This window comes from Bison bison, unplaced genomic scaffold (genome assembly GCF_000754665.1).
Source record: "Bison bison bison isolate TAMUID 2011002044 unplaced genomic scaffold, Bison_UMD1.0 scf7180017864183, whole genome shotgun sequence".
Lineage (NCBI taxonomy): Eukaryota > Metazoa > Chordata > Mammalia > Artiodactyla > Bovidae > Bison > Bison bison.
In genome coordinates this window covers 7755188-7781507 of record NW_011494755.1, presented here as the reverse complement: position 1 = coordinate 7781507, position 26320 = coordinate 7755188, and the positions used below count along the sequence as shown (strand labels likewise).

The window sequence follows — 26320 nt, the reverse complement described above, 5'->3', positions numbered from 1 at the left end:
AGGTTACAAGATTTTGAATGAGGTTAAAATTTATTGTAACATTTTAATTTCTTTTTATAGCATTGCACTCTAAACACACAAGCTTTTTCACAAAATCTTGATGCTAAATAAATTCTGTTTTTAATAACACTGAAGGTATTCCCATTTTTCCATATATTTTTTCTATTTGTTTCTGTTTAACAGAGGTGATTCCATTATGGGAAAAAATTTAAATGTCAAAAAAGGACCCCACTCTGTGGTGTTTTATTACTAAAGAAATGATAACAAATTATCAACTAGAATATATTGTAGACTTTGATTTTTATTTGCTGTCTTTAAGAAAATCTCAATTACGTCTCTGGTTGCTTTGTATTCCAAGGGTGATAAAGTATAATTCTCTTCTGTGTAAATGTGTTCACAGGCTCATTTTTGGATAGTACCTCCCCTCTCTTGGCGATTGCTGCCTGTACAGCCCTGGGGGAAATTGGCAGAAATGGTCCCCTCCCAGTCCCCAGTGAGGGGTCGGGCTTTACCAAGCTGCATCTTGTGGAAAGCCTGCTAAACAGAATACCCTCCAGTAAAGAAACAAATAAGGCATGTCTCTTACTTTTACCCTTCTCTTCTAAAAACTGTTTAACTTTGAGTTGTGGGTGATTTGTATATAGCCTTGATATGTGTGCCCTTTTGACTCAGTTACTCCAATTAAGGCCCATAACTTGTTAAGATTTGGGTAAAGATTAAATGCATCAAGTTTATTCTTCTGTCATGCAAAAGGTAGGTAATAAAGTGTTAAATAGTTATATGATTTTTATAATTTCAGACCAGATCTAAATCTTAGCCTCCTTATAACCAGGTGGGTTTTAATAAGTTTGGGCATTAGTAAGCAGTGTGAGTCATCTCTGAGGAAAAGGACCTTTGAATGTGAATGTGAAAGTCACTCAGTCGTGTCTGACTCTGCAACCCCATGGACTGTAGCCCACCAGGCTCCTCTGTCCATGGGATTCTCCAGGCCAGAATACGGGAATGGGTTGCCATTTCCTTCTCCAGGGCATCTTCCCAACTAAGGGATCGAACCCAGGTCTCCTACATTTTGGGCAGTTTCTTCACTGTCTGAGCTACCAGGGAAGCCCAGAGGATCTTTATAGTATTTTAATTTTAGATAAAAACCTTCACAGACTTTAAAATTTTTCCTTGGGATAAGAGTACCTCAGTGTTGAAATGTAAGATGATTTAATGAACAGAAAAACTCAGTTTACTACAAGTTTAATAAATATGTAATCTTATTCTCAATCTAGCTATTTTTTAAAACTTACCGAGAAGATCGCAATGTAATTTTTATTGGCTGCTATTAGCTAGTCATTACCATCCAAGCATATGCTGAGTGCTTCACATGCTTTTGTTAACTGAATCCTCAGGCCTAGTGGAGTAGGTATGCTTGTCACCTCTGTTTTCCCAGAGGAGGAAAATTCAGAAAAGTGAAGTAACTTGCCTGAGGTCACACAGCCTCAAAGGCTACTAAAAATGGTCTAGCTGTGACCCGATCTTAGGTTCTTCTGGGCCCAGAGTCTACATTTATAACTGTTCTGGTTTGTAGGGTACTGAGCTAAAGACTGTGCTTCCTTCTTTTGTAGTGGTGGACCCTTAATAAACCTAGTTTCATGTCTTTCAACCTCCAGTGTATTATATACATAATTCTGTAAAATTGAATGCTTAAAAAAAAAACACTGATGCATTTAGTTAGACAGACTCCTCTACCCTACCTTGTCATTTTTCTCCCAGAAGACATTTTTCTGGGGCCAAGCTGTTATATAGTTCATTTAAAAAAAAATTTCTCTGTTCTTCCAGATGAAAGAAAGAGCTATCCAAACACTGGGGTATTTTCCAGTTGGGGATGGAGATTTTCCTCACCAGAAGCTCCTCTTGCAAGGTCTGATGGATTCTGTGGAGGTATTTATATTGCTATCTGATTGTTAAGTCATTCAGACAAAAGGCATTTTTTTATTGTTGGAATTTTGCATGTTGTGAGGTTTTAAAATGAGACTTTTATTCATTCATTCACCAAGTGCTTACTGAGTACCAGCTGTGGGCTGTGCTAGACATGGCATTGATTGAGTCACCTGTGCGGGGAAGTCCCTATCTCATGATTTGTTCTGTAAAGTGTGGTGCAGGGTGAGTAGAAGGGGAAATACACCCAGTCAGCTGGCTGTGGGGAGTAGGTGCTGGTGTTCTGGTTGCTCTTGAGTCTGATGTCTTCTAGATAAACGTCCAGTGTGGTGGAGAAGACCTCCAAGTAGACAGCCGCTAGCCAGTGTGATCAGTGACTCAACACAATTGGCCCCAATCGGGCTTCGGTTCTTTTCACTTACTCACATTTTTCTTCACCGGCCTCTTTGTCTGTCTTTGTTCTGAGCTTCTGAAAGACCCTTATTTACTTCTTCTTTCTCAGGTTGTTGCTGTACCTCTTTGGAAAACTCCCCTGGCCCTTCACACGAGGGTAGATTCGTTAGTTCTCTGTGCTTTCTTGCCTCTCCATATTTTTCTTCACATTTATCACAGTTTCTAATTGCCCACTAGACTGAAGGCAGAGTTTGTTTTGTAACCCTGCAGCCCATAAAACTGGGGCCAGGCGGTATGATTGGTAGAGTCTCGATGAAGTATTTTTGAGGTGAAATTTTTTGACAAGAAATTAAACTCATGTCAGATTCTCCCTGGATATCACTGACATTGTAATCTCTTGGGGAAAAGTTTGTGATGTCTGGTTTCTCATCCTTTTTCTTTTTTTAAATCTGTGATATAGATGGGTTTCTTCCAGTTTTATATAAATAAATGAAGGTTTGTCTCGATTCTTAACTTGCTACTGAGGACATTATAAGAGTTTAGAAATTTAGAAATATGAACAGCTTGAAATATGCTGGAGAGAGTAAAGGATTTAAAAAAAAAAAGAGCAAGAACCAGAAGCAAAATATCTTCACAGTCAGCTAGGACAGAGTTCTAAAGGTTTTTTGTGGTTGTTTTTTCTTTTGACTTTTTATTATGGAAAATTTCAGACATGCACCAAAGTAGAGAGAATAATAATGTAATGATCTCTATTCAGCCACTCTTTATTTCTAGAATAGTTAAAAGTCTACATATCATCTTCACAGATGGAGTTAGGGAGTTTTGTTTTTGTTTGTAATGCCAACTACATTGTATTAACATGTGAACGTGTAAAAACAGGCATATAAAATGAACCCCTATTATGAGATCCTCTGTGCTGAGATAGCTTTTCTCAGCTTAGAGTTGCCAAGAGAAGCTTTTGACCAGGAAGGCTGTAAGACCAAAGCCCTTGGGTCATTCTTCCTCAGAGAAGGAGGCGTGAGGTATCAGCACCTGATGCCTTACAAGCCTAAAGCCCTTGGCTGATAGAGCATGTGTCTGTGTGTCTGTGAGTCTCAGTCGTTTCTGACTCTTCATGGCCCCGTGTGTGTGTGTGTGTGAGTGTGAGTGAGTCTCTTAGTTGTTTCTGACTCTTCGCAGCCTCGAGGTGTGTGTGTGTCTGTCTGTTAGTCTCTCGGTCGTTCTGACTCTCTGTGGCCCCGAGAACTGTAGCCCACCAGGCTCCTCTGTCCATGGCAGGCAAAAGTACTGAAGTGGGTTGCCATTCCCTTCTCCAGGGGATCTTCCCAATCCAGGGATCTAATCCGGGTCCCCTGCACTGCAGGCAGATTCTTTACCGACTGAGCTACCAGGGAAGCCCTGACAACCATTTGAGAGGATCTTGCAGATGTCATGTAATTTAAGTGTACAGAGTGGAGATGTCTGTCAGTGATAAAGGCCAGTGTTATTGTACAATTACTACCAATCAGGTGTCTACTAGTCGCCGTTTGTACATTAACCTTGTTTAATCCCTATGGCCTGAATGAGGTGGGTGATGGTATTATTTATGCTCATGTTACAAACGACATTGAGGCTCAGAGTTTAGTGCTGTTAAACTTAACTGATGAGAGACAGAATTTCCCTCGAGATGTGTATGGCTTCGCAGTCTGTCCCTTCTCCCCAAGTGAATGATTCCAGTCTTCCAAAGAGTAAAAATCGCTTATTGGTTCTCTGCTTAGGTGAAAAGTGCAACGTGGACTTGGGAAAAGATCCTCAAGTCCTTCTTGGGCGCTCTGTTCCCTCACCCTGCCCCACTTTCCAACCATCCTGTTAGAGCGTTCCAGGCAAGAGTGGAAACAAACAAAGCACGCTGAGAAACAAGACCAGTAAGCGGCCTTTTTATGGAAATGGATGTTTTTAAAATGTTCCCTCTGACCCCTGGCTTCTGTCCCCTTCATTGCAGGCCAAGCAAATAGAACTGCAGTTCACCATCGGTGAAGCCATCACCAGTGCCGCGACAGGGACTAGTTCTGTGGCTGCCCGGGGTGCCCGGCTGGGGACCGAGGGGGAGGATACGCCCCCCGCCGGTACCTTGTAGTCAATTAATGCGTTTATTCCCACCACGTAACTCTCTTCTGTTCTTGTTACCACCTCTGAAGCCAGAGGAAAAAATATATACGTTCCATTTTTTTTTTTTGACTCTTTTTCCAATAATTGTATATGTCTTCTGAGTTCGGCTCAGTCAAGAAAGATAGCTGGTTAAAGGAGACGGAGCACAAAATGAGCAAGAACCGTTTCTTTAGTCCTCTGGCAAGGAGGCCGAGGAGTTAGCTGTCGATTCCCTTCAAACCTGTGCTCTGTCCATGAGGATTCCTTGGGGTGTTTAGCCAGTGTCAGAGGTCAAGGCCTAGCAATCTCCCAAGTTTTGTGTGCCCCGATTCTTTTTTTTTTTTTTTGTAATTTTCCTTTTTAATTGATTTTTTAATTGCATGAAAACTGCTTTATAATGTTGTGTTGGTTTCTGCCGTTTAGCAACGCAAATCAGCCATAATTAGACATACATCCCTCTCTCTGGAGCCTTACTGCCCTCCCGCATCCTACCTCCTGCATCAGTAATATTATTTATTTTTTCTTGGCTGTGCTGGGTCTTTGTTGCTGCGTGTGGACTTTTCTCTAGTTGGTGGCAAGCAGGGGCTCTTCTCTAGTTGCAGTGTTGGGCTTCTTAGTGTGGTGGCTTCTCTTGTGTGGAACACAGGCTCTAGGGTCCTTGGGCTTCAGGAGTCGGGGCATGTGGGCTCCAGAGCACAGGCTCAGTAAGGCTCCTGGGCTTAATTGCTCCTTGACAAGTGGAATCTTCTCAGACCAGGGGGTTGAACCTGTGTCTCCTGCATTGGCAAGCAGATTGTTTACCCCCAGGGAAGCCCACCCCTGATTCGTTATCACACAGTGCCAATCATGCTGCAGGTACGTCTCTCCACTGAGTTGCTCTGGCTTTTAGTGACTGTGTAGGTGAAGGAATGTGCACTTTCTGACTGCACGTTACAGATAGAGTGACTTCACATCTCCTGTATGCTGTGAACATCCTCTGGGCACAGGATGGCTGTCCATAGCCAGAGGTCCCGCTGAGGCTAATCCTGCCAGCCTCAGTAGTGCTGAGCTTGGGGAGCTCTGGAGGGACAGGGAAGGAGAACAGCGGTGTAGTAGCTGGAGGAGGAAGGCGAGGGTAATAGAGGTTGGTTTTCGTGTTAGTTTTTAGGTGGGAGATGGGAAGGATACGGCAGAGAAAGAAAAATTGCTGACACCAGAGAAAATGGGGATCATGAAAATTAAGGCAAAATTAACACAACATTGTAAATTAACTATACCCCAATAAAAATTTAAAAACAAAAAAACCCATTTATTTTAAAAACTTAATGTGCAGTTAAGGTTCAAAAGTGAATATGAAGGAAGGGAAATAACTTTTTTCTCCTGCAGTCATGATTTAAATGAGTAAAATTACATTAATCATACGGATATTAAAAAAATTAAGATAATGTCTTAGAGAAGTTTTTTTGGTTCAGAGCATAATGAAGAGGAAGGCGCAGAGGTTTTCCACACCCTCCACCACTGCATATGCCTAACCTCCCCCATGTTGGTGATAATTTTTCATTCTAGGAAACTAGGGGTGTCTGAGTACCTTTGAAAGGTTATTTAGTTTATGCTGGGTTCTGAAGTGAATGATTATCAGTTCCTTCAGCAATTTATTTAAGCACCTTATTTGTTTAGATATTAATATGTTGTAGGATTGTTCTGTTGAGTAAATGTTGATTAACATTTGATATTTTTTTCAGAAGCTCTGTTCAGTTATTTTAATTTGCTTCTTGTCATTCTTTTCTTTTCCCTAGGAGCCAAAGTTAATGATGTGGTCCCCTGGGTGCTGGATGTGATTTTAAATAAACACATCGTCAGTCCCAACCCACATGTGAGGCAAGCAGCGTGCATCTGGCTCCTTTCCCTTGTGAGGAAGCTCAGTACCCACAGTGAAGTGAAGGTAGGCCATCTCCAAGCGCGATGCAGCTCTGCTGCAGGCTGTTTATGAAATATTTATAATAGGTGTCGGAGGGAAATGTATGGGGTAAGGGCCGTTAACCAGTAACAGATACTGTGAAGTAAGCTACACGTGAAGGAATGAAGGCTGATCCCTGGTGTATATGCACTGGAGGATGATTCTTAACCTGAAGGGGTAAAGCCAGAGGAAGTGGGGGGACGGGGAGGTTTGGACTGTGTGAGTGGACTGCTGTCAGTGGTACAGCCTTCAGGTAGCTTGGCCACCTTCACAGGTGGTGTGGACCCCGAGAGCAAGATTCTCAGTCTCCCAAGGGGGTAGAGTTTCAGTGTTCTGAATGTCTCTTTTCTTATTTCAGTCTCATCTTAAAGAAATCCAGAGTGCATTTGTTTCTGTTCTGTCAGAAAATGATGGTAAGTTATTGGTAAATATTTGATTTCCAAACTTCTTTAAGCTTGTATCGTAAATTTTGAAAAATCTAGATTATGACCATAAGAGAAGGCTACAGGAAACTTGATTCTTACGTACTTATTCATTGTGTGTGTTAATTGCTCCGCTGTGTCCAACTTTTTGCAACCCCATGTACTGTAGCCTGCCAAGCTCCCCTGCTCATGGTATTCTCCAGGCGAGAATACTGGAGTGGGTTGCCATGCCCTCCTCCAAGGTATTTTCCTGACCCAGGGATCAAACCCACATCCCTTGCATCTCTTATGTCTCCTGCATTGGCAGGCAGGTTCTTTACTATAGCACCACCTGAGAAGCCCATCCATTTTATTCATTAATGAATCATTTATTCATTAGATCAGTTTTGCATTTGAAAGTGGAGCCAAGGCTATCTTTAACGTTCGTAGCTTCTACTAATAATAGCTTTCTCCTACTTAGGATTCATTTTTTCCCTTTGTGATTTAAGCTAGGAGAGAGTGCAAATATATGTGTTAGATATTTAAATAGTAGCTTTGTTTTATAAATTGCTTTAAACATGTGATATAATATTGAGCTTTCATTTAAAAATTACCCGTGGGTTCTCCTGAAATGGATTACGTCTCGTGTGTGCACCTTGCATCCGCTGACCGTTGGTCACTGCGCACTGCCCACTGAGGCCCAGCAGGGTTGGCTTGATTTGTGAGTTGGATATTGTGTGAATGCAGTTCTCATTTAAGGGACTTGGCTGGTGTCCTGTCCACTCAGATGATTTAATACATTTTTTTAACAAAATAGGTTGATGGTGTTTTCATATCTTTGCTTTGATATCATTTTTGGTTAATGTTACAGGTTTATTAAAGTTTTTTTCACTTGATGGCTAGAGAACAAATTTTTCTTAAAAGAATATTGTTTTGTCTGACTTTTGCGTAGAACTGAGCCAGGATGTTGCCTCAAAAGGCCTTGGGTTGGTGTATGAATTGGGCAATGAACAAGACCAACAGGAATTGGTTTCCACTCTTGTAGAAACACTGATGACTGGCAAAAGGTACAGTGAACTTGGAAACTTCAGATTTGAACACGCAGGGCGAGCTTTGTACATACCAAGAATATGCAGTGAAAGAAGGGAAGTTCAGCTTTTGGTTTTCCTGTTTATTAAGCCTTTTCTAAATTGCAAGTCGTCACCTGCTACGCTGTGGACAGCAGTTTAATTATCCAGTGTATACTGTGTAGAAAGTAAACTAAATTACTGTTTACAAACATGCCAATAACTCAGGCTTTGAAAACTGAATGATCTCGGGACAGGTAAAGCATTGGATTACAGAAGTACCATAATTATGGTTGGCTAAACGGAAATGAAGACAGGAAAGAGGACTTGCATATCCCGCACAGTCTGATCTGTGAAGAGAATCTATTTGTTCTTCCTAGACTTTATTTTACAGAATTCTCAGGCTAATGGGAAGGGCGAGTTGGCTTTTACATCTTGCTCACTGTAGATACTTAATAAGGAGTTGATTTTATCAGTTTACAGCTGAAATGTTTACATTAGTTGAATGGCAGTATGAAAATTTTGAGGCTCATGTAAATTCTTGCTGTTGTTTTTGTTTAGAGCTAAACATGAAGTTTCCGGAGAGACAGTGGTGTTTCAGGGAGGAAGCCTTGGCAAAACCCCTGATGGGTAAGTGTGCCAAATCCACCCATCATTGGAGACGCCTTCCGTCCAGTGGAGAGGACACTCACCAAGTTGATTTCCAGCTTTGTGGGAAGTGTTGTGTGTTAGCGGAAGAAGACCCTTCAAAGAAAAAGCATAGGTTTTTAGATTCAGTTTCCTGGAAACCAGACTGAGATGGAACTCTGTGTGCTGGAATTGATTGAAGGGGACCCCGGGGTCCTCACCTGGGGAGTAAGGGGGCAGGACGCGGCCAGGAGCCAAGAAGGAGCTGAACTGCTGCCCACATTTACGAGGTCCTGACCCATCAAGGAGCCCAGGACTGGACTGGGAGGGCGATTCAAAAAAGTTCTTATCACTCTAGCTTAGAAAAGATGTAAGGAAGACAGAAGTTGTCTTTAGACGGCTCTGTCAGGATCCACAGACTTTGGTGCACAGTGTACTGAAGGATTATCGCTGCCTCAGAGGTGACGAGGGCTCCACCCGCACGGGCATCGTATGTACCTTAGGTCATTCACCAGCTGTTGCTGAGAACTGAATTAGGTGACTTCTTAGTTTCTCTTCACCCTGGTTCTCTGCCTATGTGGTAAAGAGATAACTCAATATTGGAAATTTAGTGAAAATGTAATTTTAAAATGTCTAGTAATATTGGTAGTGTAATTTTTGTTAGACTGGAGGTAGAGAAATACATTACTGTGTACTTTTTGGTTCTTGTTTTCAAGCCAGGGCCTCTCTACTTATAAGGAGCTCTGTTCTCTGGCAAGTGATCTTAGTCAGCCGGATCTGGTGTATAAATTTATGAATCTAGCCAACCATCATGCGATGTGGAACTCGAGGAAGGTAAGTGGCTGTTTCCCAACAGTTTTATTTTTTTTTCTTCCCTTCAAATCAAACCTGCCTCACTGGCAGACGGTGACAATTGATAACGCAGTGTGTTTTGTACACGTCTGTGGTGAGAGAGCTCCGTCCCACCCCAGAGCTGGTATAGTGTTGATACTGGACACTCGGTAAATCAGGATGTCTTCAGGGACAAGGCTAGGAGGGGAACTTGTGTGGTATTTAATGTGTTAATATTTTATTGCAATAGGTGTGTCTGAGCCACTTCACCTTGCTACTGTCTTTTTAGGGTGCTGCTTTTGGTTTTAATGTAATTGCTACCAGAGCTGGAGAACAGCTGGCTCCTTTCCTGCCTCAGCTAGTTCCGCGTCTTTATCGTTACCAGTTTGATCCCAACCTTGGCATTCGACAGGCCATGACAAGTATTTGGAACGCACTGGTCACTGACAAGTCAATGGCAAGTATCTGTGAACGCTTGTCCCAGATTACAGGCGGGGTGTAAACCCAGGCTTACCTTCCTTTCTCCTCTGTATACCTGTTTGTTTAAACAAATAGACTTTCTTTCATCTTTTTGCTTTCTTCCTTCTTTCAAGGTACCAAAGATGCTCATGACAACATTTACTGAAACCTCAAAAATAGAAGTAATGAAATGTCTAGTGGGTGGATGGCTAAGGAACTGGCAGTGTATCCACACCAGTGGAAGCTGTGTCAACAGCGCTGATGCGGTGGAGAGCAGGAGGTGGATGAGGAAGCAGGCAGTTAGCGTGTTTGGCTGCTTCTTGTATTCTCTCGCACTGTTAGATACTAGGATTTCTCAGGACTTGCCTCTGGGTACCTTTTTCTCTCTCCACTTTCTCCTTTGAGATGAGCTCTCAGGTCCAGGGCTTGTAAATGTCACCTTGATTGTGATCGTTCCCAGTCTTAATCTTCTGACCCAGGCACGACTTATGTTCCTGACTTGTATTGCTGTATCTCACTGCCTGCTTGACATTGTCACTTGGATGTCATTTCAAGATATGTTAGACATAACACGTTCAGAACAGGACTTAAGAAAAACGGCCTTCCCCGGAGGTCCCGTGGTTAAGACACTGTGCTGCCACTGCAGGGGATGCGGGTTTGATCCCTGTTCTGGGAACCAAGATCCCACATGCCACGTGGCCCAAAACAAAAACCATCACAGCCTTCCCTCTCTCTTCTTCTATGTCCATTTCCCCAAGCTGCAAAACTGGGCAGCATCTTGGCTGTTGTCTGTCTCATCCCACCCTCAGTTGAATCTAGGAGCAAATTCTGTTCATTCTTCTTCCAAGGTATTTCTTTTTTTTTTTTTTTTTTTTTTGACTTCACAGTGTGGTTTGCAGGCTCTTAGCTCCCTGACCGGGAATCGAACCTGAGCCTGTGGCAGTGAAAGCACTGAGTCTTAACCACTGGACTGCCATGGAATTCCCTGCAAAATGTTTCTTGAATCTACTCTCTTTTTTTCCTAGTTCTTCCCTAATGAATACGTTGTCATCTTTTCTATTTGCCCTCCTTCATTGACTTACCAGCAGTAAAAGTGATTTTTAAAAGTGCAAATTGGATTGTGTTTTGGGTTGAGATCCTTTGGTGGCTTCCTAGATCACTTTATTTTTTATTGATTTATCTTTTCAAGCAGATACTATTTTATTTTAGCTGCTGTTTTTCCAAGGATGGGAGTAGTTCAGAGCATTCCATGTGAAAAACATGAAAATATCATGCGTTGAATGATATAGTTTCCTTCTGTTATTGATTATTAATGTATTATTATTTATTATTATTCCATTATGATCAAACACATTTTGTATGATTTCAATCCTTTTAAATGTTTTGAAACATTTCATGACCTTGCAAATAGTGACCCTGGAGAATGTTCCATGTATACTTCAGAAGAATTTGCAGTCTGCTGTTATTGAAAAGAAAATGTTCCATAAATGTCTGTTGGATCTAGGTAGTTTATCATGCTGTTGATCTCCTGTCTAGTTGTTCTTTTTTTCTGTTTTGTATTTCTTAAAAAATTTTTTTTAAATTTATTTTCAGTTGGAGGGTAATTAGTTTACAAGATTGTGCTGGTTTCTCCTGCCAGCAGCATAGATCAGCCATAGGTAAACATATGTCCCCTCCCTCTTGAAACGTCCTCCTACCTCTCGTCCCTTCCCACCTCTCTAGGTTGTCAGGGAGCACTGAGTTGAGCTCCCTGTGTCATACAGCAAATCCTAGTTGAGTTAAACAAACCCCACGACCCTTACCGTGTCTTTCCATCCCTAAGCACGATGTGGCCCGTTCCTCTCTCTCTGGTCTGGTGCTGGAAGGCACTGGAGGGTTTCCCTCTGAGGGTTCAACGAGTTCTGTTTGCTCTAGGAGAGTGCTTGGTACAGATGAGTCAGCCGAGATCACGTAGGCTGAGTTCAGGGCCCAGGCCGAGGCTCTTGAGATGTGAGTGTCATCTCTGTGCGTGGTAGGTAAAGCCACAGATGTGGATGAGATCACTGGAGGCTGTCTAGAGACATGGGCTTAGAAAGGCATCAGTTTCTTTACTCTTAGATGAATTATTCCCTTCCTCTCTTGGTTTTCTTGCATATCAGTGAGGATAACAAAACCTCTCTTACCTATGAGAGTAAAAGTGGAAAAGCCATAAGTTTTGAAGTTCTGTTACTGTTGTTTAGTTGCTAAGTCGTGTCTGACTTTGCGACCCCATAGACTGCAGCGTGCCAGGCTCCTCTCTCCTTTACTTTCTTCCAGAGTTTGCTCAGATTTGTGTCCGTTGAGTCGGTGATGCTATCTAACCATCTCATCCTCTGCTGCCTCCTTCTCTTTCTGCCTTCCCCGCATCAGGGTCTTTTTCAGTGAATCGGCTCTTCATATCAGGTGGCCAAAGTTTTGGAGCTTCAGCTTCAGCACCAGTCGTTCCAATGAATATTCAGGGTTGATATCCTTTAGGATTGACTGGTTTAGTCTCCTTGCTGTCCAAGGGACTCTCAAGAATCTTCTCCAGCAGCACAATTTGAAAGCATCAATTCTTGGGTGGTTTGCCTTCTATATGGTCCAACTCTCACATCTGTACATGACTACTGGAAAAACCATAGCTTTGAGTATACTGACTGATGTTTGCAAAGTGATAATCTCTGCTTTTTAGTATGCTGTCTAGATTTGTCATAGCTTTCCTTCCAAGGAGCAAGTGTCTTTTAATTTCATGGCTGCGGTCACCATCCACAGTGACTTTGGAGCTCAAGGAAATAAAATCTGTCATTGCTTCTTTTTCCCTCTTCTTTTTTGCCATGAAGTGAGGGGACTGGTTGCCATGATCTTAGTTTTTTGAATGTTGAGTTTCAAGCCAGCTTTTTCACTCACCTCTTTTACCTTCATCAAGAGGCTCTTTAGTTCCTCTTCACTTTCTGCCATTAGGGTGGTGTCATCTGCATATCTGAGGTTACTGATATTTCCCCCAGCAGTCTTGATTCTAGCTCGTGATTCATCCAGCCTGGCATTTCACATGATGTACTCTGCATATAAGTTAAATAAGCAGGGTAATGATATACAACCTTGTCGTATTCCATTCCCAGTTTTGAATCAGTCAAAGTCAATCTGCTATCAGTGTGTTGTTATTATCAAATGGAGAAGTGTATAGCAAAGCTAAAAGGTTAAATTCATCTTCATTCAGAACAGTCAGATCCTTCTTCATGTGCCAGACACTGTGCAAGGTACCAGGGAGGCAAACACAAGTGCGATGCTGTCCCTGCCCTTGGGGTCTCAGTGTGAAGGGTCAGGACCGTGACTGTGCCGGCTGATATGATGCTCTTAAGCAGGTGCCGTGGGCGTATGGGGCAGGATAGATGGTTCTTGTCTGTGAAGGTGATGCCTGATTTGAATCTTGGGGAAATAGAAGTTAGCCAGGCAAGGAGGTGATAGAAGAGCTCGAGGTGATATGTGCCAGGAAGTGGAGGTGAATGGAGGTGAGATAGGACATGAGACCGTGGGAGCCAGAGAGGTGCAGGAGGTCTTCATATCCATACTTGGGTGACTGGACTTTATTATCACACACTGAGGAAAATAAGAGATCGTGCTTGCGTTTTAAGATGATCGGTTGGGCAGCTTTTAGCAACCAAAGTGGGGAGAGACTTGTGGACTGAAAGGCCTAGAGAGACACTTAGCCTGTTACATATAGAAACAGTGTGGTAAAGATGCACATTTGATTATTGATGGATTTTGAATTTTTAATTTTATCCTTTTACTATCATTAGGTGGATAAGTATTTGAAGGAAATTCTTCAAGATTTGGTTAAGAATCTAACCAGCAATATGTGGCGAGTTCGAGAATCCAGGTATCATTTTTGGAGATATAACTAGTAAAAACTGCATTTTTTTCCCCTTCAAATTTCCAAGTTTTATACCTTGTGCAAAAAGAATGCGTTAAAACCACTGAAAAGCATATTTCTGGTTGGGTTAGATCATTAATAACATTTAAGCTATAGCCAGTGGTTTTCCTAAGTTGTCTTAGTTTTTCTAAGTATGATTTACTGGGTTGGCCAAAGTTTGTTCAGATTTTTCCATGCCACCATACTGAAAAACCTGAACAAACTTTTTGGCCAGCCTGATTAAAGTAGACGATCACTTGTTAAATTAGACATCAGGGTACGTTTATATAGTCTCATAACTTTGTAGGGTAGCATTTATTTATCCGTAAATAATTTAGGTCTACTCAGTGTCTGCCACGTGCTTGGTAGTGTGTGCTAGGCTCTGAAGTGTACTGCTAAGTAAAAAATGATGACATGTCATCTGAAAGAGATTGTATTATAGTTGCGGGACACAGACATTTGATGGTTGTAAATGCCTTATGCCTGTGGTATATCAGGCATCACAGGGAGAGTACGCATACCTATCTTGGAGTAAAGGGGTTAAGAGTACACATATAGGCAGAAACCGTATTCTTATATGAATATTTTGTAGTAAAAGACTGAGCTTTTTTGATCATATATTTGAAACCAAATTGTTTATTTTCAGCTGCTTAGCTCTGAATGATTTATTAAGAGGAAGACCCCTAGATGACATCATTGATAAACTTCCAGAAATTTGGGAAACCCTCTTTAGAGTACAAGATGATATAAAGGTACTGTATAAATAAACATGCATTTATTTGTAGACTAGCAGAAATTGGAATTGTTAAGATATGTATGTTACATATTTCAAAATTCAGTATCCAGACAATTTTTTAGAAGACCAGAATTTTCCGAATTTTCCTCCAAAGTTTCAGTCTTGATCTGTCTGTAAAGTGGTAAGGTTAGGTAGCTTTAGGTCTAAATTTAATTACCTTTTTTTTAAAAATAAAGGGTAGCTACTGCTTGATTTTCTTTCAGTAGAGATCTTGTGATGCTATTGATGAAGGACAAACAATAGAAATAATCCAATATAATTCTACTTGATCAGTTTCATAAGTTGAATCAGTCATTCCCAAATAATGTGTCCAGTTTTTCTCTGAATTTTGCCTTCGCAATCTAAATTTTAGATTTTTCAATCTTACAATTAAAATTAGATGCTTCTTTTTTTTTTCTTTATTCATCAGAGATTTTTTAGGTTTTTGAGAATTTTCACATACGTCTTCACACAGTTGCTTTTATAATCAATTTAGTTTCTAAGCTGTTATACTTAATATCCATATTTTTGTAGGGTCAAAATAGGTTGTATCTAATTTAAAAAATAATAGTCCATCATGGTAATATGCTCCTTGATGGGCACAGAGCCTAGTGAAAGATTGTTTTTACTTGTTAATGAAAGTAGGGTTTTTCATCAGTTTGTGTAGATTTGGAGGCAGTTTAAATGCACGTTTGAGGGTAGATGAGATGGAAACTCTGACTTGTATGATATCAGACTTCTCTTTTTTTTTTTTAGGAATCTGTACGAAAAGCAGCAGAACTAGCTCTGAAAACTCTGAGCAAGGTGAAAACTCTTAATCTTTTACTGGGGGTGAAGTGGGGCAGGATTCTATGTGACAATGAAAATAATAATAATTTTTTTGTCATATAAAGTGACATTTAACTGCATTGTAATTGACTTCATGTTACAACCTACCGTTCTTAACGATGAGTGGAAAAATGAAAGAAAGTGAAAGTCACTCAGTCATGTGCCAACTCTTTGCGAACCCGTGGGGTGTAGTCCATGGAATTCTCCAGGCCAGAATACTGGAGTGGGTAGCCTTTCCCTTCTCCAGGGGATCTTCCCAACCTAGGGATTAAACCCAGGTCTCCCGCATTGCAGGTGAATTTGTTACCAGCTGAGCCATGAGGGAAACCCAGTGAATGGGAAACTGGGTGCTATGACATTAGAATATGAGTATTTTTAACAAAGTTTATCTCTGGGCTCTTTAAATGGTCAGCTCCTCTGGGCCTTTATATAAGATACGACTTTCTCTTGACTCTGAAGCACACATGACATTTAGATCAAGCATCTGTTCTCTTCATTAGTGCTCTGTTTATGTGTTAACCTGCCTTTTATAGTTACGAGGTTGGTAGCCTTTTTAAAACTAGTTTCCCATTTGCATTTTGTTTTGTGGTGTATCAGGGCCTTCTAATGTGTTCTAGCTGTATATGCCTTGCAGTAAGTCACATTATTAGGACCTAGTAAAACTGGGTTTTAAACCCAGGTGTTTCTTCTTTCACATTTGTGTTCTTGACCTCTGTGCTATGCTGCCGCCCAGTTATTGATGATCATCATGGTGACAATACCTTAAGCCTCTTCAGAGTGCTTTCTTAAATGGTTCTCATTTCATCTTCAGCTGTTGCCTGTTTGACAAATTAGAAGACCAAAGCTTAGAAAGTGAAATGTGTTACCAGATTTTCTGTTTAGTTATTGGCAGCCCTAGGACTCAACCCCAGATCACGAGGTCTTTTTTTTCCCTCTGTGGAGTGGTAGAAAGTGTAGGATCACTTACTCTTCCTGTGGCTGTAGGAAGTAGGAAGTGTTTTGTCAGATGAACGCTTTATCAGATGAGGGGTCAGGTTCACTAATTTCTGTGCTCTTTGTCTGTGAGGTCTGTGTGAAAATGTGTGACCCTGCCAAAGGAGCAGCTGGCCAGAGAACCATTGCTGTCCTCCTGCCCTGCCTTCTGGACAAAGGAATGATGAGTCCTGTGACAGAAGTTCGAGCCCTCAGGTTTGAATCAGCTGATGAGATTGAATACACTGGATTTACTTAGTTCTTAGACATCCAGTAGAAATTGGATTTCTTCAAATCCATATGGATTTGGAACATATGGAGAAGGGAGTTGAGGAGAATCCACTGGGGTGACCCAAGAGTGTGTGTGAGAAGTGGCGAGTCAGAACGTTTTTGCAGAGACGTTCTCTTGGGAGCCTTGCTTCCGCCCAGTGTTCTGCACCCTGCCTCAGCCTCGAGTGCGGTGTGCTCTTTACTCGTCACTGGCCTCTGCCCCCAGCAGGCATATCTTGTTATGCTTCTGTTAAACAAGGTCTTGGGAAGCTTGCTTGTTGATTATATTACTTAGTAACATTTCACCGATTATTAGATTTAAAATAAGCTGTTCACTACATGTGAAATATTCAAGAAACATGTATTTAAATCTATATGGCTCTTCTAAGTTAAAGCCAGTAGTGAAAGATACTAGTTTCGTTTTGTTTTTTTTTAACTAGAATACTATCTAGAAACTTCATGAATTCCATTTTTATTTCACTCTTTATATTAGATCAGATTAATAGTATCAACACTGTTTTGTGGTAATCAAGTAGTTGGTTTGGGAAAGTTCTTTTTAGAAGGATTCAGCTAACAGATGCAGAGGTATGATAAAATTAGGATACCACCATTTTGCTGTCATCAGTAAGATAACCCAGGTAATGATCGTAAGTGGCTCTAAGTCAACTGGTGAAAGGCTGATGGGGAGAGTTACAGTGGATGGTTGGTTTGTGCTGACCAAACTTGAACCCTCTGATCACTCTTTAAGAGCGCAGAAAAAGATAAGCATCCTAATGTGATGGGATAGGACATGACAGACCATCTGTGAAAGATTCTTATTTAAAAAAAATTGAACTAGATTTAACCTGCAGATCTGTATAAGCTACAGAGGAACATGTTAAGTGATACCATCAGAATACGATCAGTGAGGACAAATAAGTTATAAGAAAAAAAGGAAGGAGGACACTGTGAAAAAAGATTCAGGAAATGCAGTAAATTGCGATGTGTGGATGGACTCTGGATTCAATTCCGTCAAACCAGCTCTTAAGGACATTTGTGAAACCATCAGATGATATGAAAAGAATTCTTAATATTTTTGGGGTGTGAAATGGTATTTTGATGATAAAGAGTCCTCCTCTCATGATGACACATACTGAAGTTAAGTTAGGGATTATGCTTCAAAATACGACGGCAGGGGTAAAAAGTAAAAAGATCTGTATGTATAATGGATGTATAAGTGAGACAGAATTGGCCAAAGGTTATTAATTGTTGAACTGAGTGGAGAACATAATAGAATTTCATTTATGATCCTCTCTGCTTTCATACATGCATGAAATTTTCTTCAATCAAAAGTAGAAACAAAACCCAGAAAAACAACACAGAGCTAAGACTAGGCTCTGAACCCAAGGGAGTATGTTCCTTAATGCAGGTAACTGCAGGATATCCTCATGATTAGACTTGTAGGGCTTCTTCCTTTTGTTAAAAGAACTCAAGAGTTGTGTTTTGTGTGTCTGTAGTATCAACACCCTTGTGAAGATCAGCAAAAGTGCAGGAGCCATGTTGAAGCCACATGCGCCAAAACTCATCCCAGCTCTGCTGGAGTCCCTAAGTGTATTGGAGCCCCAAGTTCTCAATTATTTGAGCCTCCGGGCTACAGACCAAGAAAAGGTGAGTTGACAGCACAAGTGTATTGATAATTATTGTGAAGGGAGAGTCCTGTTAAGATACTGAATAGGTCCTCCAGGGTCCTTGGTCAAACTCCAGGACTCAGTTGATACTTTCAACACTCTTGAAACAATTTGACTCCTATAACCACATGCAGTGTTTTTTTTAGTAGTGGGGTGGGCAGGGAGAGGACTCATATACTATTATGTGAAGTGAGTGAAAAATGACACTTCTATCCAAAAAAATACATCAGTACATTTATTTAACAGAGTTTTTGGTACATGTTTGTTTATTTTTTAGGGGTTAAGTCTACACCCTCAGAGTCTTTTTCTATGAACCATTCTTGCTCTACAAGTCAAGAGGATGTCTAGCTAGACTTTGGCATGGTTCAAAAGTATTTTGCTTTTTTAGGTATACTATAGTTCCCTAGTCTCTTAATCAGAGTTGTGGGGTTTTTTTCCTTTAAATTACAGATGAAATATATTTAATGTGAAAAATTAAAGCATCACAGAAGTGTAGAAAGTATTCCCCCAGGAGTCCCCTCTTCTCTGGCAGCACAGTGTCGTTCCTGAGGACATGCTGTCAGCAGTTCCCTGTGTCTTCTTTCAAGTTCTTTTGTAGTCACGGACTACAAAATCAACAAACACAGTAATTTAGAAATAGAATCAAGCTACAAACGTTCTGCAACTTGATTTGTGTTTTTAACAAAATACCATGTGTGTATGTCGATCCGTTTCATTCTTTTTAGTGTGTGTGTAGTGTTCTGTAGTGAGGTTGTTTTGAACTTTTGTGTGGGAGATTTTATACTATCAAAAGTTATACATGTTCTGTTTTCTCCACATCTGTGCCAGCACTGAATAATATCAGTCTGATAAGAATCCCATTCTAATTTGCAGTTTCCTGTTATTAGTGCTGTCCATTGTCTTTTCATATTGTGTTAGCCATCTGTATTTATTTTGTGAGTTGTATTGTTTCTTTTCCGTGTTTATTTTTCACTTGTTTATATTTTTGCATTTGTCTTTGTTAGAACTATCAAGCTCCTGTCATATGATTGTAAAAGCTTTCTCTCAGTTCAGTGTTTGGTTTTTAACTCACCTAAACTGTTCTCTTCTCATTCCCTTTGCCTCTGATACTACTCTTTCTTCTTCGGTCATTCTTCCCACTTTCAGCAGTAATCTTGCCCCTTCCTGTGTTCCCACCTAATAAGTGTTGAGAATGAAAAAACGTGAATTATAGTTCAGACTTTGCAGCCATAGGCAAGTCACTTCTGTGTGCCTAATTTTTCTTGTTTATTATGTCTGGATAGTGTCAGCCTCTCCTGCTCCCTAGTTCTTGGACTAAAATACCATATGAGGGCCCTTTCCATAGTTAAAGGAAAACATGTATAAAAATTAAAAATCATGTCTTAGATGGAAAATTATTTAATCTGCTTCTTATTGGATGGAAAACCTGAGGCTCTGGAAGGCTGGATAACTTGCTCAGAGCCATACTGGGGTGTGTTCTAGCTGTGGTTAATACTGAACTGTCGTCTGCATGTCTAACCTGTGATGAGATGCTGCCTTAACATATCTATGGTTGAATGCAGGACCGAAGAAGTTATTTAGATTTGTGTTTTAATTTGTTGTATCTGTATATTCTTTAAAAATATTTCTTAATTTGGCAGTCTCACCCAGTGGGAGTCTGCGGAGGTTCTTCTTAATTGATCGAATGCCCTTGTATTTGTGTTCTCAGGCTGCAATGGATAGTGCCCGACTCAGTGCTGCCAAATCCTCTCCCATGATGGAAACAATCAACATGGTCAGTGCCTCCTATAATGAGAACATTTGTTGGCTTACTTTAGAGGGTAGTGTTCAAAGTCTTCAGGTTCTAGTGCATTGAATGAACTAGAGATTTAAGGAACGAATCAAGCAGCTGTTGTGACTCTAGTTTTTTCTTAAGAATTCTTTTTTCTTCTCCTGTATTGCTAAAGGAACACATACTTTCCCCAATACTAGACTCCCATTAGCCCAGATTTGTCTTATGCAGGGAAACAATATATTAAAAGATTTCCCTGTAAATCTGTATCTGTATATCTTTTGTCCTACCTGTCTAAAGAAAGGTTCAGGTATTCGTCTCTGCCTGAGCACTGTCTTGGGGACCTAGGAAGGTGTAAGCTGGAAGTGTTCAGAGAAGTAGACAGCAGAAAAGGTAGGGAGAGAGAACTGAGCACCTTCGATAGGTTGTTCAGTTAAAGGAAGGGGATTTGCAGAAAAGAGCTGCTTGGCACCAAGTTTCAAAGTTCCAGCGTTTGTGGAGTCGTAGATTAAGAGTCCCTAAGGTCACAAAAGCCGACTCTCCTGTGCCTGCCCTGGAGTGGTTAACTGAGAACTCATGAGCTACTGGAAATTGTGGTGCTAGGCAGATCGCAAGATTAGACAAGAGAAGAAATTTTTCTAGCGCTTACTGGGGAATTATTACCAAAATTTGGTCTAAAGATGTTATATTTTAGTTGGATGATGGGGGAAGAAAGCTTAAAGAAATAGAAATAGTTAGCAAACTTCTTATAGATGTGTTCATCAGTAATAGAATGTAGTGGTTACACTTTCAAAAGAACAGTATCACAAATTCAGCCTAAGAAGTCAACTTTAATAAGATGGCTTGGTAGGGCAGGCCTCCTGAAGAAGGTCGGTTTTAATCTGGATTGATAAAGAGGAAATAGACCCAGAGAGATCCTTTCTTCTTGGGTGCTCATTATTTATTTTCTCCTTTATAAATCGGTGCTTTTTATTATTTTTTGTTTCTAATGTTGAACCACTGATAAATGGCTTTCTTGTGTGTAGTATAATGGTGGTTTTAACACTGAAATTACAGCAAAATCAAACCAGTAGTTTTTCAACTTCATGTCAAAACCAGTCGGGTGCATAGTTGACGTGGGCAGTTTTCTTGGGGGAAGGGGAGTGGCTAGTTCCCCGACCAGGGATCAACCTGCTCCCTCTGCAGTGGAAGCTCACAGCCTTCACCACTAGACCACCAGGGAAGTCCCGGGCAGTTTTTAATTGAAGATGTGGTACTGACTGACTGACTGACTTATTTCCTTAAGTTAACTTTATATTTATTCTCTTCCCAAAGTGCCTGCAGTATCTTGATGTGTCAGTGCTGGGTGAGCTAGTTCCTAGATTATGTGAACTGATCAGAAGCGGTGTAGGTCTTGGAACCAAGGTAAGCAAGTGTATTTTTTACCAGAGAAATTTCCATCTTTTTTAGTTTGGGCCACAAACATAGAATAGACGTCATGTGTGAAATACGTTTTTTTCCCCTTAAAACCTAATACTATTTTACATTAACTATTTTGTTTCTGTGACTGCATTAGTAACTTAAAACATGTAACTCACTCAGAATATAAAACGTGTGACTTACTCAGTAAATATCATCTCCTCTGTCCACGGGAATTCTCCAGGCAAGGATACTGGGGTGGGTTGCCTTCTGGTCTCTCTGTGTGCATGTGCTTACACAGTGCCCACTCTAATGGCCACATTATTCTCTTGTGTGGCTGGAACAGCATTTATTTTAACCCATCAGGGAACATCTGATTGGTTTTCAGTTCTTTTGATTCTCCACAAAGCACTGTGATGAATGTCCTTGGACACATCTGAAGCTACTTCCTTTGGTTAAATTCCGAGAACTGGAAATGTTAGAACAAGAATGGACAGGGTGGCGGGTTGCCCTCCCAAAGGTCGTGTGCGTCTGCTCCTCACTTGCAGTGTATGAGAGCAGTGTGCATGTGTGCAACAAAGGATCCTGCTGGAAGTCTTGAGGAAAATCTTCATGTTAGTAGTTTAAAATAAGAGTTTTCCTAGATGGTCTCTTGGAGGGGCTGTTAGGCTTTGCATATTTCTTTAAATCTCTGACTCCTAAAACAAAGTTTGATAGAACACTGTGACCGTCATATTTAGACGTTTGCCTTTGTGACCCTGTAGGGAGGCTGTGCCAGTGTCATCGTATCATTGACTACTCAGTGTCCCCAGGACCTAACACCCTACTCAGGTGAGTTTGTCTGAACCATGTGGGCGATGTTTCGGTATGGCCATGTCTAGTGTGACAAGGTTTTAAATGGAAAAATAACGGCCATTGAGCCACGCTTGAGATACTGTGTACTTATTCCTTCAAGCTCCCCCGCCTCTGCCTTTATCTCTCTTTGCAAGAGGTACAAGATGATCACGTTTAGCACGTTTTCATGGGTTTACAGATTTTATTTCTTGCTGGTATAAGGAGGTGAAAGTATCTCCTCTTCTGTAGGATTTGTAATTTTACATCAACACTTTTATCTTCTTGGATTGATTTCCAAGTGGGGCTGAGGGACTTTTACAAAAGTACCTCAGTCTCATTTTTGCAGCTTTCCCCCCAGTATTCTAGACACAGATTATTATTTGTTTACTTTTATTTCTTGGGCACACTGTGCCATCTGCAGGATCTTAGTTCCCCCTGGTACCTCCTGCATTGGAAGCACAGATTCTTAACCACTGGACTGCCAGGGAAGTTCTGATGCAGTTTAATTTTTAATTTTACACCAAGCAAAGAGAAGCGAATGGATATTACAAATGTAATGTGCAAGGGCTCTAGGCTGCCATGGAATAAATCAGATACTGACTACAGGTTTAAGTTTGTCTGGATCCTGGGAACAGAGCAGAGCGTTCGGTCAACCAGGTGTCAAGATTTTCCTCCTTTGTTTGTTCCAGGTAAACTCATGAGTGCTTTGCTTAGTGGCCTGACTGATCGGAACAGTGTAATTCAGAAATCCTGTGCATTTGCCATGGGCCATTTAGTTCGGGTGAGTTGGATTTCTTACTTAGTTAAATAAGTATAGTGGCATAATTACAGAGAAATGACTGGGATCGTTTCTCTTCCAGACCTCACGGGATAGCAGCACTGAGAAACTCCTCCAGAAGCTCAATGGCTGGTATATGGAGAAAGAAGGTGCCTTTCTTTTCCTACTTCAGTTACTGTTAATTTAGATGTAAACAGCCTGATGAAACAGGACAAATCAGGTCTTACCCTTTCTGATTTTATGTGCTCTGTGAGGAACATTGCTGGTTGATTTTACTGGTTTGTTTTGTGGTGGTACAAGTCCTGCAGTGGTCTGTTTCAGCCAGTTACTCTTAAAGACAGTACGTGTCATGAAGATTGTGGGCTTTTCTGCTTCTCTTTAGAACCCATCTACAAGACCTCTTGTGCTCTGACTATTCATGCTATTGGACGATACAGCCCGGATGTACTGAAGAACCATGCCAAAGAAGTTCTGCCTTTGGCATTCCTAGGCATGCATGAAATTGCTGATGAGGAGAAAGCAGAAAAAGAAGAATGTAACTTATGGACTGAAGTGTGGCAGGAGAATGTCCCTGGTGAGTAAACAGTGCCTATGAATTAAACCTGTTCCTTAAGAACCACAGTTGAAATTTATTTTTCTCTTTTTTAAAGAAAACTTTTACTGGAGTATAGTTGAAATAAAATATTGTGTTAATTTCTGCTGTGCAGTGAAGTGAATCGGTTATACACACACCCCCTCTATTTTATATTCTTTTCCATATAGGTCATTACAGAGTATTGAGTAGAGTTCTCTGAGCTGTACAGTGGGTTCTCATTCGTTATCTGTTTGTATATAGTGGTATATGTATGTCAGTCCCAATCTCCCAATTCCCCCTCCTGCCATACCCCTCCAGTAACCATAAGTTGATTTTCTGCATCCCATTGTTGGGATTTCTAGCTCACTTTTTATTTGCAAACTTCTGTAGTTACTTTTCCCGACACCTTAACAGCGTGTGTCCCGTTGGGTTCTCAGCCTGTCCAGATTGCTGAGTTCTCAGGTTGGCGCTCAGGGCTCTTTTCTTTCCTCTCTCATTGCTGCCCATGTGAGAGAACAGAAACCACCCTAACACAGCAGAACTTTGCTTATTTCAGTTGAGAGTGAACAGTGATTTTTCTGTTGCTCTGAGTAATGTTTTAGAGTAATGCTTCTCCACTCTGCTTTTCACCTGGACACACATTCATGGGTGACAGCCCGCCTGTGGGCGCGTCCAGGTTCATAAAGTCCTGCTGCTGTGAAGACTCCTCACACCCCTCCTCCCATTCTCTTCCTTTCAGAGAGTGATGTGATGCAATGTCACTGTTGAGTCACTGCTTTAAACTGATGTTCACGACTTTTATTCCAGACTTAGGGGAAAAAAAATCCATTAGTTTTGGGGGTTGTTTTGGTCACTTAAAAGTTGCTTTAATTTTGCTTTCCATAATCTAGGTTCCTTTGGTGGCATTCGGTTATACCTGCAGGAGTTGATTACCATTACCCAGAAGGCTTTACAGTCTCAGTCCTGGAAAATGAAAGCGCAGGGTGCAATTGCCATGGCGTCAATCGCAAAGCAAACCAGCTCCCTGGTACCTCCGTATCTGGGAATGATACTGACCGCATTACTACAAGGCCTAGCTGGAAGAACGTGGGCAGGAAAGGTAAAGGAACCATTCATGCCCAGTTAAACCTAAGGTATCCTTAAAGGATTATGACTTCATCCTTCACTTTTCATTTTCTATAAAAAGTAAAATGTTGTTTTGTGGGACAAAAGATGGATGGTTTTTGTGAACCAGACAGATTTCCTAGGCAGTGGGAAGCCTTGGGTAAACTTTGATTAAATGTGGTATTTCATCAGAGTGTAACCCACGTGTCCTTGAATAGTGCACAGTAATGCTGGGGGTTGATTTTTATTTATCCTGTTCAACTTCCCAAGGTAAGGCTTAACCCGGGTGTTCATCCTTTTGTCCCTGTTGACCTCCTGAGCAGACCGTCAGGATTGGGCATATGTGAGATTGAGTGGCCAGGCCAGTGTGTCTAAACCCCGAGTTCAGGATGCACGTCTCTGGGGCCTGTGAATTGGTCAGTTTTTATAGACGTTGATGGTAGGTTAACACAGTGACTGTATCGTGGGGAGCATGAGACTGTGGCATCGTATATAGTCTGCTTGACATGGTGGAAGCCCTGGTGGCATGCAGAGCTGTAAATGAAGTGGGGGCCTCAGAGTCAGAACCAGTTCTGATTCCATTGTTAACGCTTCTGCCTCTATGCCCTTGGGCAAGTCGGTTCTCTAGGCTTCACGCAGTGGAGATGAGGACAGTTATCCTGCTTCCATGGTCTGGAGAAAAACTCTGATGCTTGTTAAACAAAAAGTGTGTTATAGATGTGGTGACTGGTTCATTTTTGTTGCCATAATTTTTAGACACTTCTGAGGTGGTTGTAGTCACGTGCAGAGAATGTAAATGACACGTGGGTGCTTATCTTTTCCTCTTTCAATCCTTTAGGAAGAACTTTTGAAAGCCATTGCCTGTGTGGTGACAGCTTGCAGGTAAATGTTCCTTCAGTGAATCAGACGCCATTTCTTAAACTGAGCCGGAAAGCCTCAGCCTTTATTAATTGTTTGGTGCTTTCGTGTGGGTCGTACAGTGCAGAGCTGGAGAAGCCTGTGCCCGGTCAGCCCAGCACAAATGAAATCCTGCAGGCTGTTCTGAAGGAGTGTGGCAGAGAGAACCCCAAGTACAAGATTGTAGCAATCAGTTGTGCAGGGGATGTCTTAAAGGCCACCAAAGAAGACAGATTCCAGGAGTTTGCCGACATCGTCATACCTCTCATCAAGAAGGTAACGCCTGCCCTCTTCTTTAAGGTCTCGTTTATAGTTTAAAAGATTTTTTTAAAAAAGGAAAAGATTTTCCTGTGTCCTCTTTGCACGTTTTGTTAGGATTCATGTAGCTGCAAATTGCAGGCGATCCCAAAACATCATGGCTTTAAGCAAGACAGACGTTTGTCTCTCACATACTAGTTTTGGGAGTCTGGCTCTTTACAGCTCCCAACTCTGCTATCCCTGGGCGGTGGCCACTGTCTTCACAGTCCACCGTGTGTCTGCGTTCCAAGCGGGTGATGGCAGAGGAGATGGAGAAAGAATGAAAGGTCAGAGTAGGCACATCAGATCTCTTTTAAGGGGAGCTCCTGGAAACTGTGGCAGGGCCTTTCCACTTCTCCCGTCGGTCAGTGCTTAGCCAGATGGCCATACCTGGCTTCAGATGAGGTTGCAAACAGTAATCTTCATTTTAGGTATCCATTTCCCCTCCGTGGGATAATGGTGGTTTTTTTTTTTTTTTCCCCAA

The 26320-nt window shown here is 41.3% G+C and overlaps 1 protein-coding gene across 1 annotated transcript in view; it reads left to right on the top strand.

Moving 5' to 3' along the window:
• The window catches only part of KIAA0368 (KIAA0368 ortholog), a 109456-nt gene that overhangs the window by 70153 nt on the left and 12983 nt on the right, over nt 1-26320 (top strand). The window contains exons 23-45 of the mRNA XM_010843572.1: nt 401-573; nt 1825-1926; nt 4298-4421; nt 6219-6364; nt 6738-6792; nt 7733-7847; nt 8409-8477; nt 9191-9308; nt 9595-9762; nt 13559-13638; nt 14318-14423; nt 15203-15250; nt 16341-16462; nt 18013-18163; nt 19892-19957; nt 21269-21358; nt 22117-22183; nt 22876-22967; nt 23047-23113; nt 23347-23538; nt 24429-24637; nt 25481-25524; nt 25623-25815. Of these exons, the coding sequence (XP_010841874.1) occupies nt 401-573; nt 1825-1926; nt 4298-4421; nt 6219-6364; nt 6738-6792; nt 7733-7847; nt 8409-8477; nt 9191-9308; nt 9595-9762; nt 13559-13638; nt 14318-14423; nt 15203-15250; nt 16341-16462; nt 18013-18163; nt 19892-19957; nt 21269-21358; nt 22117-22183; nt 22876-22967; nt 23047-23113; nt 23347-23538; nt 24429-24637; nt 25481-25524; nt 25623-25815 (2597 nt within the window). The remainder of the gene's footprint in view (nt 1-400; nt 574-1824; nt 1927-4297; nt 4422-6218; nt 6365-6737; nt 6793-7732; nt 7848-8408; nt 8478-9190; nt 9309-9594; nt 9763-13558; nt 13639-14317; nt 14424-15202; nt 15251-16340; nt 16463-18012; nt 18164-19891; nt 19958-21268; nt 21359-22116; nt 22184-22875; nt 22968-23046; nt 23114-23346; nt 23539-24428; nt 24638-25480; nt 25525-25622; nt 25816-26320) is intronic.